Genomic DNA, 13185 nt, shown 5'->3' with positions numbered 1-13185 from the left:
TTTTTACGTCCATGGTGGCTGGGTGGAAATGGAAAAAGCTTTTTAGAAAAGCTCCAGAAACGGACAAAACCTAAAATGAGATGAATTTGTATATTCTTTAATTCTGATTCCGTACATTTGCACAGACACAGCATATTCCATCTGCAATGAAATAAAAATAAAGCATGATTTCTCTGAACAAGTGCTCAGAAAAAAAAAAAGCTTTATTAAACAGTTTGATTTATTGATCATGTCCTCCGATAACCTTCCTGCATCTCTGAGCAAATAAGCTCTGCTGTGTGACCAAAAAGTATACTGTGGTCAACCTGAACAGAGGTGGCACAGAATGCAAGTGTAGAGTATACAACAAAAAAGGACATTTTAATTTGCAAGATGCCTTAAAGTCAAGTTAGCGCTGCAACTATTCTTTCCTCCAAATTTTTCAACAGTTTGTTGAAAATGAGCACCAGATAGCTTTATTCAGATATATTTATTTCTACCTGAAACCAGAATCCTTACTTATATCGCCCTAGGAAAGGCATCTAGATCATCAGTGGAATTTTTGCAGTCTCCTTCACTGGAAAATAAATGCCTGTGACCAAGGTGATATAGTATTAATTCATTTAAGAGAACTCACCAAAGTTATGCCTATGGTGCTTTTGGTTTTGAGAGAGCAAAGTTGGTCTTTATTAATTAAACATCTAACATACATTTATTGAGGTGGAGGACTTTGCAGCTGGCAACCTTGGTCTTTTAATATTAATTGGAAAATATTGATTGAAAAAAACCTAGCCTGTCATGCTGATAATTGTGACCAGATTTAGATATGATCACTAGATCTTCTCGAGATTACAAAGAAGCAGTTACCATCTAATTGGTAAAAAGATTGAACATTATTTTGGTAATCCCTGAGCTTTGGTAACTTATTCCCCGTTGTTCATTTATATGTCTTGTATGTATGCCACTATAAAGTGGTTAAATATGGTTTAAGCTGATAAGACTATGCTGTATAGTATTTACATTTCATGAGCATTCCAAGTTTTATAGCTGTTTTAACAATCTACTTTTCTTTAAATGAAGGTCAGACCTGCTGACTGAACACTTCAAAACCACGACTGAACTGATATTTACTTCTTTATGATGACATGCGAAGGTTGAGATAGTCTGATCGCGTTTCCTTGATGGCAAGAACAAACAAGTTGTTTTATTTACCATCACTCAATACATGAAAAATAAAAATACTCCATAAGTTTCCAAGAAGGCTCTGTGTCTTCTGACTTCGTATTTAATCAGTTTAAGCACTTCCTGACTATGAAATTGTGATATTTCTCTGTACAGAAATAGTGACGTGGACAAGCACCTTACGTAGCTGGGAAAATAAATCAATTAGGGCAAGTAAATGTAGTTCTAAGAAGAATTAGTATGCACTGTCAGTTGTATACCGGGAGGGATTTCATGAATAAAGCGGAACCTTTGATAGTGCAAGACAAACGTTACGCAGTTTGGGTTTTCTATATAAATGCTTGAGATTCTCAGTTGAATTTTCTTGGTGTTATTTCCATAAGCTCCGTCTACTTACACCAGTTAAGCATCTAAATATAAATATGCAGTTGTTTATTATATGTGTGTTAATTCCAGGTGCTGTGTAGTCTGCAGCCATAGCATTAACACGCGTGCTCCCAGAAAATATGCTGTTGGTTTATTAACTGAATTTTCAGATCATCAGTTCAAAAACTTGAAATATTTTCTCTCTGATTACAAACCTTAGCCAAAAAAAAAAAAAAAAAAAAAAGGTCTTGGTGTTTCAGAGCCCCTCTTTTGTGTGTGAGGCGAGACCCGGCTTTCTTAGCATCTCGAATGCTCTTTTTATATTGCTGCTAATAACTGTGGGCATTTTCTGTGCGGATGTTCAGTACACGCTGTTGTGAATCCCAGGATGATATCGCCATCACTTAGAGCTGTATTTTGCATCGCCTATTCTGTTATTGCTCAGCATGCACGAGGGTAGAGTTAAAATCTTTATTCATTTCATTTAAAAATGTTTCTTTTGTTCTCCTTATCATGTTCTGGCTTTCCCAAGGATATATGCCTTGAACGAAAAGTCACATGTGCATTACTAATTGTGTGCCATTGTATTTACAGTTCCTAGTGGTGGCACTGTGAAGCTACTAATTCTTTTGCTTCACTTGATGTAAAATAATCTGAGTGTCTTTGATAGCAGTGAAACAGTATTAATTGTTTTGTACATTTCTTGGTCACTCTTCTTAGGTGGTCTTCATAATCTATTAGAACTTTCAGCCAGATTTTTGTAATGTCATGCCTCCAGCAGTGATTAAATTGGTAATTAATGAACAGGCCTTGGCAACATAAACCACATCCCGTTAATTTTCCCTTTTGAGTTTTTAGAAGTTGTCGTCTCTGTCGGAAAGCATTGCGCCACCTTGCTACGGCCCCTTGGCATGAAACCACGACGGCTTGATTTTTTGCAGCCATTAGTAGATCAGAGCAGTAATTTCACAGTATTTTGGTCAGGGTAATTATAGTACCAAGTACTGAGTAGAGTTGGGAATTCACACAAGAAGTCCAGAAATACCAGGTGAGCTTCCTTGTGTTCACTGGGACGTTATGATCAGTTTAATTGGGCTTTGTTTGATTTCGGCCGCAGAGACTCTTTGTGCCACGGCACTGCAGCCACTTTCCACTCTGGTGTTTCTGACCTGCATTGACAGGAACCGGAGCAAAAAAACAGCTCTTTGAAGTGGGACTCTTTGGAAAGGGCAGCTCAAAAAAAAAAAAAAAAAAGAAAAAAAAAAGGGAAAAGCGATGTAAATAGTTGACTGTAGCAAAGCTCTCGCACCGACAAACGCCCTGCGTTCCGTCGGTGGTGGGGTTCAAGTTCTTTTATATTTTCAGCTGGAATGGGTAGCATTTCTTCTATGTTGGCGTAAACACGTAGTAAATGACTGCATTTAGAAATGTGATCTTTTTTAATAACTGGGTTTTACGCGGCGCACGCTGTTCTGCCTCCCTTTGAGGACGCGCTGCTTTCTCACACGGGAAATGCGGAGAGTCAGCCCGCGGTGGCGAAAACAACGCGGCAAACACGTTAATGAGCCTGCAGCTGCACTTAGCAGTTCACATGTCACAAAATAGTAGGTACGGGCATTCATCCTTGAGTGACCGACTATAGGTGTAGTGGCCTTCAGCAGTACATTGTGCACATTAAAGTTTAAATAGTCACTTGCCTGTTGGCTCCGGAATGAAAGGACTGTCACTGGTCACTTCTCCTGAAGCCTTAATGAAACCAAATAGTTTGCTCCGAGTTTGGGTCTAACCATTGGGGTGTTTCATGCAGTCTTGTCAGTTGATGTTCATGAATTGACTTGAACAGAGATCAAAGTGTTTCTCAAAATGGAGAATCGGGGAGAGAGACAGCTCCTTCAATCGCACCACAAGAGCTAATCAAGCCATCAGTTCTTTATGCGCTCTGCGTGCCTTTAGCGTTTAATACCCAATGGTTTGTCAGGACAAATTGAAATTCTGGGGCTGGGGGGGGCCACACTGCAAAGCAACTCAGTAAAATGCGTGCTTCTTCCTTCCAGAGGCTCGTTTTGATAAATTATAAAATTTAAACGTAAAACCGCAGTGGGCACTGTTGATTAAATATTTGGGGTTGGGGGGGAAAAAAAAAAAAGTGAAGGTAAAGGATTCAATGGGCATTATACGCCTTAGCACTGATTAAAGATCCGAGTTTAAAGTGAAAGAGAAACTGAACTCAGCATGATTTTTTTGTTTCTTCAATTGCTAATGAACTTTTTTCGCTGCAACATTTTAAATTGGATTCAGGAGATAGTTTTTGGAGTGTCAGCTAAAACAAAGTCATGTGAAAATGCTTCTCTCGCTCCCCCTCCCTCTCTCTCTTTTTAATTGATATGATTTAGGCAGAGGAAAATGGTAAGGGGGATTTTTCTATTGCAGAAGCAATTTTTAAGGGATTTAGTCTTATTTAGCCTGAAGGCCTTCACACTAATGAGAGCACTTAAGTTACGTCCAGGCGTTGATTAGACAGCTCATCTATCAACTGGAGCATGAGAATTTGTATTTTAGGTACCTTTTATACACTATAAATGTATATGCCTTTTTTTATTGCTTTATACCATTTTCCACATTTTTTTAATTACTTTTTTTGACATCCAAGGTAGCTGTAACGCGGCCGGCAGAGTACAAATGGTAAGAGGGAAATACTATACATTTGATGAGAACTAATATCAAAACTGTATCTGTACAAATTAGCGTGACGAATGCAAATTGTCACCCAAATGCATTCTATAAACTGCCACAAGACCCCTTAAAGTGTAAAAACACGGAGTCGGGGAAGACATAATTATATAGCTTAAAAAATGCCCAACCACCACCACCGAAAACCGTGAGCGCAGACTCTACCTGTGATTTTTTTTTGGCCGTGTTTAAAACACAATAGCGTCTTAATTATTTTCTGAGCCATTCGGAAAAGTATAGCTTTTGTAACTTTTTGACATTTCAGGTTTAAAAAAAAAAATTAAAACGTTGCCACCAGCTTGCACTATGAGCAGCCTGTAATAACAGTTAAAAAAGCTTTCTGAACTATTTGACAAGATTTCTTAGTGCTGAGGCCATATGCTGTAGCCTTTAAGCTATTTCTTCCTATCAGTTTCATTATCACCTGCCTCTGAGTCTCCAATATCATCAGTAAGCACATGCAGAATCATAATTATGCCATGTACAAGTTCTTTGATAACATGTACAGTTTTCTTCTTAATTCTTTATCAAATGCATTGATCGTGGCATGTGTGCATTGATCCAGGTCCACCATCTGGCTGTGTGTGATAAGCACAGTGGCATCTTTGCATTTCCACTGTCATTCATTGCGCTACAATTTGGCTGCAGGGGAGTAGTGGCTGGGATTAGCCCTGTTCTGCTACTTACTTGCATTTTAAGTTGACACCTCTACAGCGGCTCAGACCACATTACAAACTGAAACACATACGCACGACTTAGTGATGTGACACTCCTCAATAAGCTTACTCCACTAGCTACTCAACAATCTGTAATTGGATTTGTAGGAATAACAGCAAAAGATTTCCTAAGAATTGCTGGGGACAGAAGGTGAAGTTTTCTCATTATTGGCAAAAGGCTAGGTATAGATCCTAGGCGATTGGTATTTTCCATTAAAAACAAGCTGCCAGCAGTTTGCAGGACATTTTCAAAAAAAAAGAAAAAAAAAGAAAAAAAAAAAAATACACACAGGAAAATAGGATCCGGGCAGGCGGAAGGTTTGCACTCGTTCTTTACATTCTGAGCACATGCCAGCGGGCTGTGATCCCACCACCCTCCCCTGAAAATTAAGGGAAGGGGGGAGGAAAAAAAAAACTTGGAGCCACCCTGCTCCGTGCTGCTGGTGAAGCATTCCTCAGGAGGGCATGTCCTTCGGCTGCCCCAGCGAGGAGGAAGCTTCCCGGGCTGGCAGCCTGAAAGATGCTGCTCTCAAGCATCTGATCCGCCTGCCAAAACTCTTTGTTTCATAACGTGACTGGGTGGTGGTTTTTTTTTGTTGTTGTTGTTATTTTATTTTAAATTATAAAGTCAAGTTTACACAAGAGAAAATCCCTTAAGTGGAACTCTACAAATGTTGACTCCTGCAATGAGTAAGCAGCTTCTTTCCCTTCTGGCCGTAGCTAGGTTGGTGAAAAGCACCGAAAATGCCGGTTTCAGACTATTGATCCCAGATCAGACTTGATGCCCCGTCTGACGGCACGATTTCGGGCCATTTTTCCGCCTTTGAGACCTCGTTTGTGGGTAACGCCACTAGCGTTGACAGTGCCGGTGACAGGCGTAGCAAGCCCTGGGAGCCCACCGCCTCAGGTGATTGCTGTCCTTAATTACAGCACACATAGCAGGGAGAGCACAAACTTGCACGAGCGGAGGAAATTCCGGGCAAGAAGTTGGTGGAGGGCTTGGCTGTCGCTTTTGTTTCAGACCCGCTCTCCCGACGGCCGCTCGCCGCCGCGCTGCTCGCCGCCAGGGCATCGCTCCTGGGATCAGTGCAGGCAACCGAGGAGAGGATGAAAACGGAAAGGGGGGATTTGGAATTACGTCTCTTCGGTCTGCCCTTAAAAACCCGCCGGTACGGCCAAGTGCAGCGCGAAATAGAAATGCTTGCCGTGGTCATGGCGGAGCCGCGCAGCCCCGAAGGGGTTAAACGGGTTAAATCTTATTTATCTGAATAGAACTGCGGGGCTGTTTTGCAGAATGCACCAGCACAAATACCTATGGTTCACTTTGACGTTACAATTTTTTGTTGGTTTCTTTACTTTAAATACTTGAACTGCTAGACCTTTTACTTTTTTCTCTGAGAAAGATGTATTTGTACCAGATTAGAAAAGCTAAACTGTTTCTTTACATTGAATAATCAGCCTGTCATGACAAATCTATCTCCTTCTGCATGAGTAGGTGCCAGTTTGACTAGCTTCTTTTAGGCTCACACTGGGTTTTAAGCTGGATCCATGTGCATGACTGGCAGTGCATTTGTTGGGCCAGATCTAAGGAGCCAGAGAGCGTTCAGCTCCTTTTTGCCTACAAAAGAGCAGCCAGACAACCAGCAAGAGGCCTTGGATGAAGCACAAGGTGATACTTACTTAGTCAGCCAGTCTTTTATTTTATTTTTCCCAAATGTATATATGTTTGTCTTTCAGGAAACTGAGAATTTAACCATTTCACAATGACGCGAAGAATTAAATTACCAATTACGTGATCAAAGAATAAAATGACCAGTTTTGTTTAAAGCCAGCACTCTTCACACCAGAAATGCTGTTCCAAATGAATCGTAGGTTATGCAGAACAAAATAGGTGATATTGGAAAAAAAAAAAAAAATGAGGCTGACATATTTTAAAAATATCTCCTAGGTTTAGGGAACCGTTTTCCATTTTGCAGCCCCACAAGCCCATGTTATTGCTTGTTTTTGGTTTTGTTCTTTATTTATTTGTTCCTGAAGGGGACAGCTTTGCTATGACATTGTTTGTGCTTCTCCCAGTTCTGGACGTTGGGCTGCTGATGAAACTGCTGCTTTCATCCTGCCTTGTCTCATTAGTCAATCAGTGACATAGATCGTGAGCTTCTTCTGTGTGACAAGTGATTTGGTACTTCTTGCGGTATTTTATGTTCATGAAAAATATTAGCAAGATGCATCTGCCTTATTGGTACTAAAGCAGCCAATGCAGACACCAGGCAGAAGACAGAGAATTGAGGAGATGTTTATGTCTTTCTTTTCATTGCTGATGCCTTCCTGTGATCCAACTGGATACCAAAAGGCAAACCCACTGCAATTTTGTTTACATCGTGCATGTCCTGGGCGATTCATGTTTTGCTTGGTACCTGTGTGTTAATTCTGAGCTGTTGTGAAACAGTAGTAGAGACCAAACAGAACCGTGGTCCCCAGAGTGATCAAAGATTTAATCTGACCAGATGGGACAAACTTGAGAAAGATTTTGACTTTCCACTCTGTTTTGCAACAAGAAAGGCTGATTTTTTTCCCCCCGTCCTTTCTTTGTTAGAAAAGGCAGAGATCAGGCCATCCCCAGAGAAATGAGCAGGTGTGGCCATTTACAAGCATGTCTGGTTATATTATAAACCAACATAAGAAAAGTTTGAAATGGTTTGAAAAGATCTGCTAAACAGTTTTAATGTTTCATCCCAAATCCTATTTACTCAAACAAGAGCCAATCAAGGTCACAGCAAAACCCAGCCTGTGCAAACCTTTAAAGCTCATGTAATTTTATTTTATTTTTTTTATTTTTATTCTGTCTTCTGTAGGAACTGAATAGGTACATTTTGGTAATCCTTGCCTCTGGACAAGCACAGAAGTCTTTTTCTTTCTGAATGGCTAATAACAGAGCCGTTCTTCCTGTCTGATGATGAAAGAGGTGGCAGTCAAGTTCTTTCTCTTAGATGTCGGGGCAGAGCACGGACAATTTGGAAACCTGCAGCTCCGTGAATCGCTCCCCCCGTCAGGCACAGTGCTGTTGTAAGTGTGGTGCCGGGGAGTAGCACCAAATCTTTAACTTACACTCCCCCCAGTCCTAGCCCGGTGAAGAAATTGCCTTTTAAGCAACAAAAAAAAAAATAAATACAGCTTGCCAGTTTTATTTATTTTCTTAATAGTGGAAGGACAATTCATTATCAGGCTTGTGGTGCAAACGCAGATAGGATCGTCTCCAAATTCTCTCAAAGGGCGACTGAAAATCCCCAGTAGGGTGTTTTGGGATTTGTTTCCTTTTGTTCAAAACGAGAGGAGATTGCGGGATATTTGGTGATTTAAGGGAGAAGGGCTTTAATGGGGGGTGGGTTTCCTTCCCCCCCTGCAAGGCTCTGCCGTGCTCGCTGCTGGCTGGGTTGGTCAGCTCTCCTCTCAGCTGCTGCTGGTGCTGAGCAGCGTCACGGGACGGGCGCTGACCGCAGCGACTGCTCCGCCAGCATTTCACGTCGTAATTCACCTTCACAAATCCAGGGCATCGTTTTTGGCCAAAGTGGTGTCAGCCATTGACGTCTGCGGCGAGTACAAAAAGGACCCCCTAACGGCAGCCCTTCTTATTTGTTTCTTAAGATCCAAAGGCTGCTGAAAGAACAATTGGATAAAGTTGAGGATTGGCGAAGCTTGATTTTCTTGTTCCAGTGAAATGAAACTCCAGGCCTTTTTCTTCCCGTTCCCCTTAAAAGCAGAAGTCTGCTAGGGGGTTGTAGCTGTGTCAAAGCCGTTGGGATGCCACTGCTGATCACTTTAATTACTAGGACTAAGGAGGATAAAATTAAAAGTAGCACCATTGAAGCAGTGGAAGAAAGCTTGCCGAGATGGCGGTGAACTGTGAAATATAAAAATTGCATACCAATACATTTTTATAGGAGGGAAACAAGGAATTACATTACTTATTCGTGAAGAGTTTGTCCTTAAATGGTGAAGTTTTACTCGCTGTGCATCCGTGTGGCAGATTTTTAGACCACTGCAAAGCAATCGGTAGCCGGGGGGGGACTGAGGAAACTTTAACATTGCTTTGGCACGTCAACTTTGTGGCAGAGGGGTGAAAGATTTTACCCTGTTTTCTCTTTGAGACTGAACTAGAATGAACAAATCGCTGCCTGTGTGTTTGCATCTCCCTTTCTTGGTGCAGAGCTTCTGTTTGTGGGCTTTAACTCCTCCGTCTCCTCCTTGTTTTATTTTCCAGACGGGAGAATCTGTAAGTTGAAGCCTGCAGACTGCTCCTGAGCGCTTTCCTATCCAGAATCCAGGGGGGGTTGATTTGTTTTTTCGTAATTGTTCGGTGACTCCCAACTCACTCGCTGTGGTTTATGTACTTTTTCTGCTCTACATTTCGTTGTTCCTTCCAGCAGCCTTTCCCCTGCCAAGCCCGGCAATCGATGGTTCAAACACCCGAATTGAATTTAAGCAATAAATATGCCGGTTTTCTCTTATCCGCTGGTGATGATTGGCTTAATCAGCACAAACACAAGCCACAATAATCTGTGTTTGCTTGGAGATCCCCAGGATGTTAATGACTATGCTAATAATTCGGGATCCGGGTTCTCCTGCAGGAGGAGGGAGGGGAGAGGAGCATCAGCCTGCTCTCGGCATAGGGCGTATTTGTCACAAACACGTAACCGGCCTTATTTTACGTGTGGGGTGGTGGATCGAGCAGTTCGACATTAAACCACGTGGGAATCTTAGTTAAAAAATAAAATAAAATGTGTCTGTTCGTTTTAAAAACCCATTTAAATCAAAACCACAGGTTCATCTATACCGGGAATTACAAGTCGTAGAGATGTGAGCAGTTTTAGTTCAGGTAAAATTCAACATAATTCACGTTACCCAATACCGTGGGTTGGAGGAAAATCGGTCTCCGCGTCAGTTGGCTGGCTATAAATTAAATTAAATTGATCTGTTACAGCACATGGTAGCAGGGGGAGCTTCCCAGTTGTCTTTCCAACGCTCACAAAGAAGTTTCCGACGGAACTGTTGCTCTGCACCTTCTGGGAGGCTGCAGGGTGAGACCCAGCAAACAAAGCGATGTGCATCCTGCTGCAGGGCCCAGGCCAAATCATCTTTCTCGCGTAAGGACATGAGCAGAAAAGTAAATCCAGGCAATCTGATAGGGAATCAGAATTCTGTCACTCAGGCGCAAGATACTGTGCTGTGTCCATACGCTTTGTTTACTGTAGGGTTTTATGAGTTGTAACCTGCCCATGCAAGCTGTTAATGAGGCTAAATCTTGCTGCTTGAGGATTGAATTACAGCACACCTCTGGGCTAATGGTTATAAACAGAAAGTCCCATTAGGGCTGCATTCTGATTCATTCATTTGCATTTCTTCTATTGTGCCGAGAACAATGATGAGTAAATAGCTACAAACAAACAATTTACATGGAAATGGGTAAAATGTACCTAATTAGTATTTTGTGCTTGTTTTATTAATGATTGCTTAAACTAAATAGCACTTAGCAGCAGCGCTTACCAGCGTTTGCAGGTGCGGAATGCTCAGTTGCTGGGCTGGTGGGAAGGTTGCCAAGGCTGCTCTCCAAAATTAGGCACTTTGTGCTCTTCCACTTAGCTAAGGTCAGCTGCACCTACCTGGTTTTTATCCTGTTCGGGATGTCAACACATGGAGTTATGGGCAAATGGGACTTCGAGCCAAATGTTGGCTTCGTGGCGTTTGTGAGTGGGGAAAACGGGCAATTAAGCTTTTTCCTAACTTCGAAAAAAATGTATTTTTTTTGATGAAGACAGACTTTTTAATGTATTCCTATAGATATGTTTAAAGACACCTTTTTATTCATATTTTTGTAATGTGGCGGGTTAGTGTTTTCCTAAATGTCATGCTATCAACTTTACTCATTTTGATAAGTTTAATGTTGTAGGGCTTCTAAGATAGTTACAGGATTTAGGGCAACAACACTATCTGGGATGATTCCCAGAAGATCTTTTTCAGTTACTGACCAAGACCCCCAGTGGTGGTAGCGTCTTTTAATGTGAGTCTTTTCTGCTCTGGTGTCTACTGTTCTTTCATTCATTTTCATTAGGTATTTTATTCAAAAAATAATAATAATAATAATTATATATATATATATATATATATATATATATATTCATTGAAGTCCAAGGATCACGTTCCCCTCCATGCCACAGATTCAGTGTTACTTTGCACTCAGAAATCAGCTTGGTGAGTGGAGTTACCAAGAGCAACATCAGCCTTTTCATTTCCGTGCTATGAGAGAATATTACTGAAACAAGTAATTCAATTTAGTAAAACCCTTTTTGTAGCCACGGCAAAAGTTTTCGCAGTTATTACTTTGAGACAAAAGTTTCTGAGAATTTTCATCTATGTATTTTTCTAGAACATAATTTGTAAGTGCTTTAAATTGTAAATTATTAAGTTTCTAATGCAGTAATAATTTGGGGAATGCTTTAAAAATATCTGATTCGTGGCTGTCTTTAAAAATTGTGGTGTGACACCCAACTGATACCGAGCATCCTATTTATAATGTGGGCCAAGCACCGTGCTGTAAACCAGTTACTATCATGATGATCAGATTGAGAATGAAATTGCATTTCTGTCAATTACTGACTTGGCAACTGTTCAATATATCTTAGCAGCAAGATGAAGAGCGGCGTCGGCAGCTGAGAGAGAGAGCTCGTCAGCTAATAGCAGAAGCTCGATCTGGAGTGAAGATGTCAGAACTTCCTAGCTACACTGAAATGGCTGCAGAAAAGTTGAAAGAAAGGTCAAAGGCATCTGGAGGTGAGCTAAGGAACCTTGTATCTTATTCCTATGGCAACCTGGAAACCAGAGAAGACCTTTTGGGGTATCACTTTTATTCACACTTCAAAATGTTGTTGTAGGTAATTGTTGTTCATGAGGTGCACATATCAAAAGGCTGGCCATAGATAATCTTCTTAAATCAGGGTTGAGTCACTTAATTTCCAACAATTAAAAGAAAAGCATATATGTGATTGGAAGAACAAGTGTTACATAAACAAGTAGCTGATACTAGCCCGTTTATAGAAGTATGTCATTATTTATAGTTTCTGTAGCATTTCATGATTGTTGCTTAAAATCTCTTCCATATATATCTTATGCAGGAGCATAGACATGTTATTGGGGGAAAACAACATTAGAAGTACTTTAAGAGACTTTATTTTCTATTAAATGTGTTCAAAAGACTGTTTTGGAATAGAATTTTAAAGGAGACCCATTGGAGGTGGGGGCAACAACCTTTTGATTTTAAATGGCAGTCTTTTGACATACCACTTGCCTTTACAGGTTTTGAGTTGTAATATTGCTATAATGTTATTAAACTGACTTTGAAATGTCATTAAAATTCATATACCTGCCATGCTATGAGCTGGAGTAATGTAGTGTCACTCAAACTCAAATGGGTACTGAACACACGTTTCAGTACAGGCTCCTTGCTCTTTTAGTGTCTCCTACATATGCTAAGGGGAAATTGTGTTTCTCATACTAATGCATAATTGTAAGCCAAAGTGTCAGGAAAATCCAGCCTCACATTTGCAATACATGTACATGTAGGTTTAACAACAAGATTTTTTTCTTCTCTGCTATGTGTATTTTATATGCATATATATGATAATATGTTCTTATTGCTCCTTAAATCCTGTGCTTCCGTTCCAATTAGCACAGATGAGAAAAGCAGTTAGTTGTACTCTCTCCCTTTGGGTCTGGCCTTCAGTTTTCCTCTCTTTGGCCAGTAAATCAAGCTTGAAAACAATTCTTTTTAACGATAGATAGGGAAAATAAACTCTTGATGAGGAGAAGGCAAGACTTCATTATAAACTAAAAAAAGTACTGTTTTAGAGTTAGCTCAAGTCTGAAGCAAACTTTGCAAACTACTGAAAAAGAGAAGCAAAAGGGGAGGGATATGGGTAGTTGTTTCCATTGCAGAACTTTTCCACTTCCAACCAACTTCTTTGGTAAAATTCAGTCAAGTGGGCCAAACTCAACATTGACTAGCCACAGACGAAAGTTGCCTGCTGAACTGGAAGGGCTGGGGGAGCAAAATGGCATAGAACTTGTAGAGTAAGTAGACTATGATGTTCTTCATCCCTCTTCGCTGTTTATGATTCCTCATCCTACTTCATTTAATTACTTCATCCTCACAGTTTTA

General features: G+C 40.7%; 1 protein-coding gene across 11 annotated transcripts in view; it reads left to right on the top strand.

Annotated features, from left to right (window-relative positions):
- Positions 1 to 13185, top strand: part of EHBP1 (EH domain binding protein 1) — a 208708-nt gene that overhangs the window by 146030 nt on the left and 49493 nt on the right. For all 11 annotated transcript variants that reach the window (XM_084512769.1, XM_084512768.1, XM_084512767.1 and 8 more), the window contains one exon: positions 11654 to 11801. In XM_084512769.1, the coding sequence (XP_084368895.1) occupies positions 11654 to 11801 (148 nt within the window). The remainder of the gene's footprint in view (positions 1 to 11653; positions 11802 to 13185) is intronic.

The sequence above is a fragment of the Aythya ferina genome (genome assembly GCF_964211825.1).
Source record: "Aythya ferina genome assembly, chromosome: 3".
NCBI lineage: Eukaryota > Metazoa > Chordata > Aves > Anseriformes > Anatidae > Aythya > Aythya ferina.
Note: the sequence above shows the minus strand (reverse complement) of the source record. Positions and strands in the feature narration are given on the sequence as shown.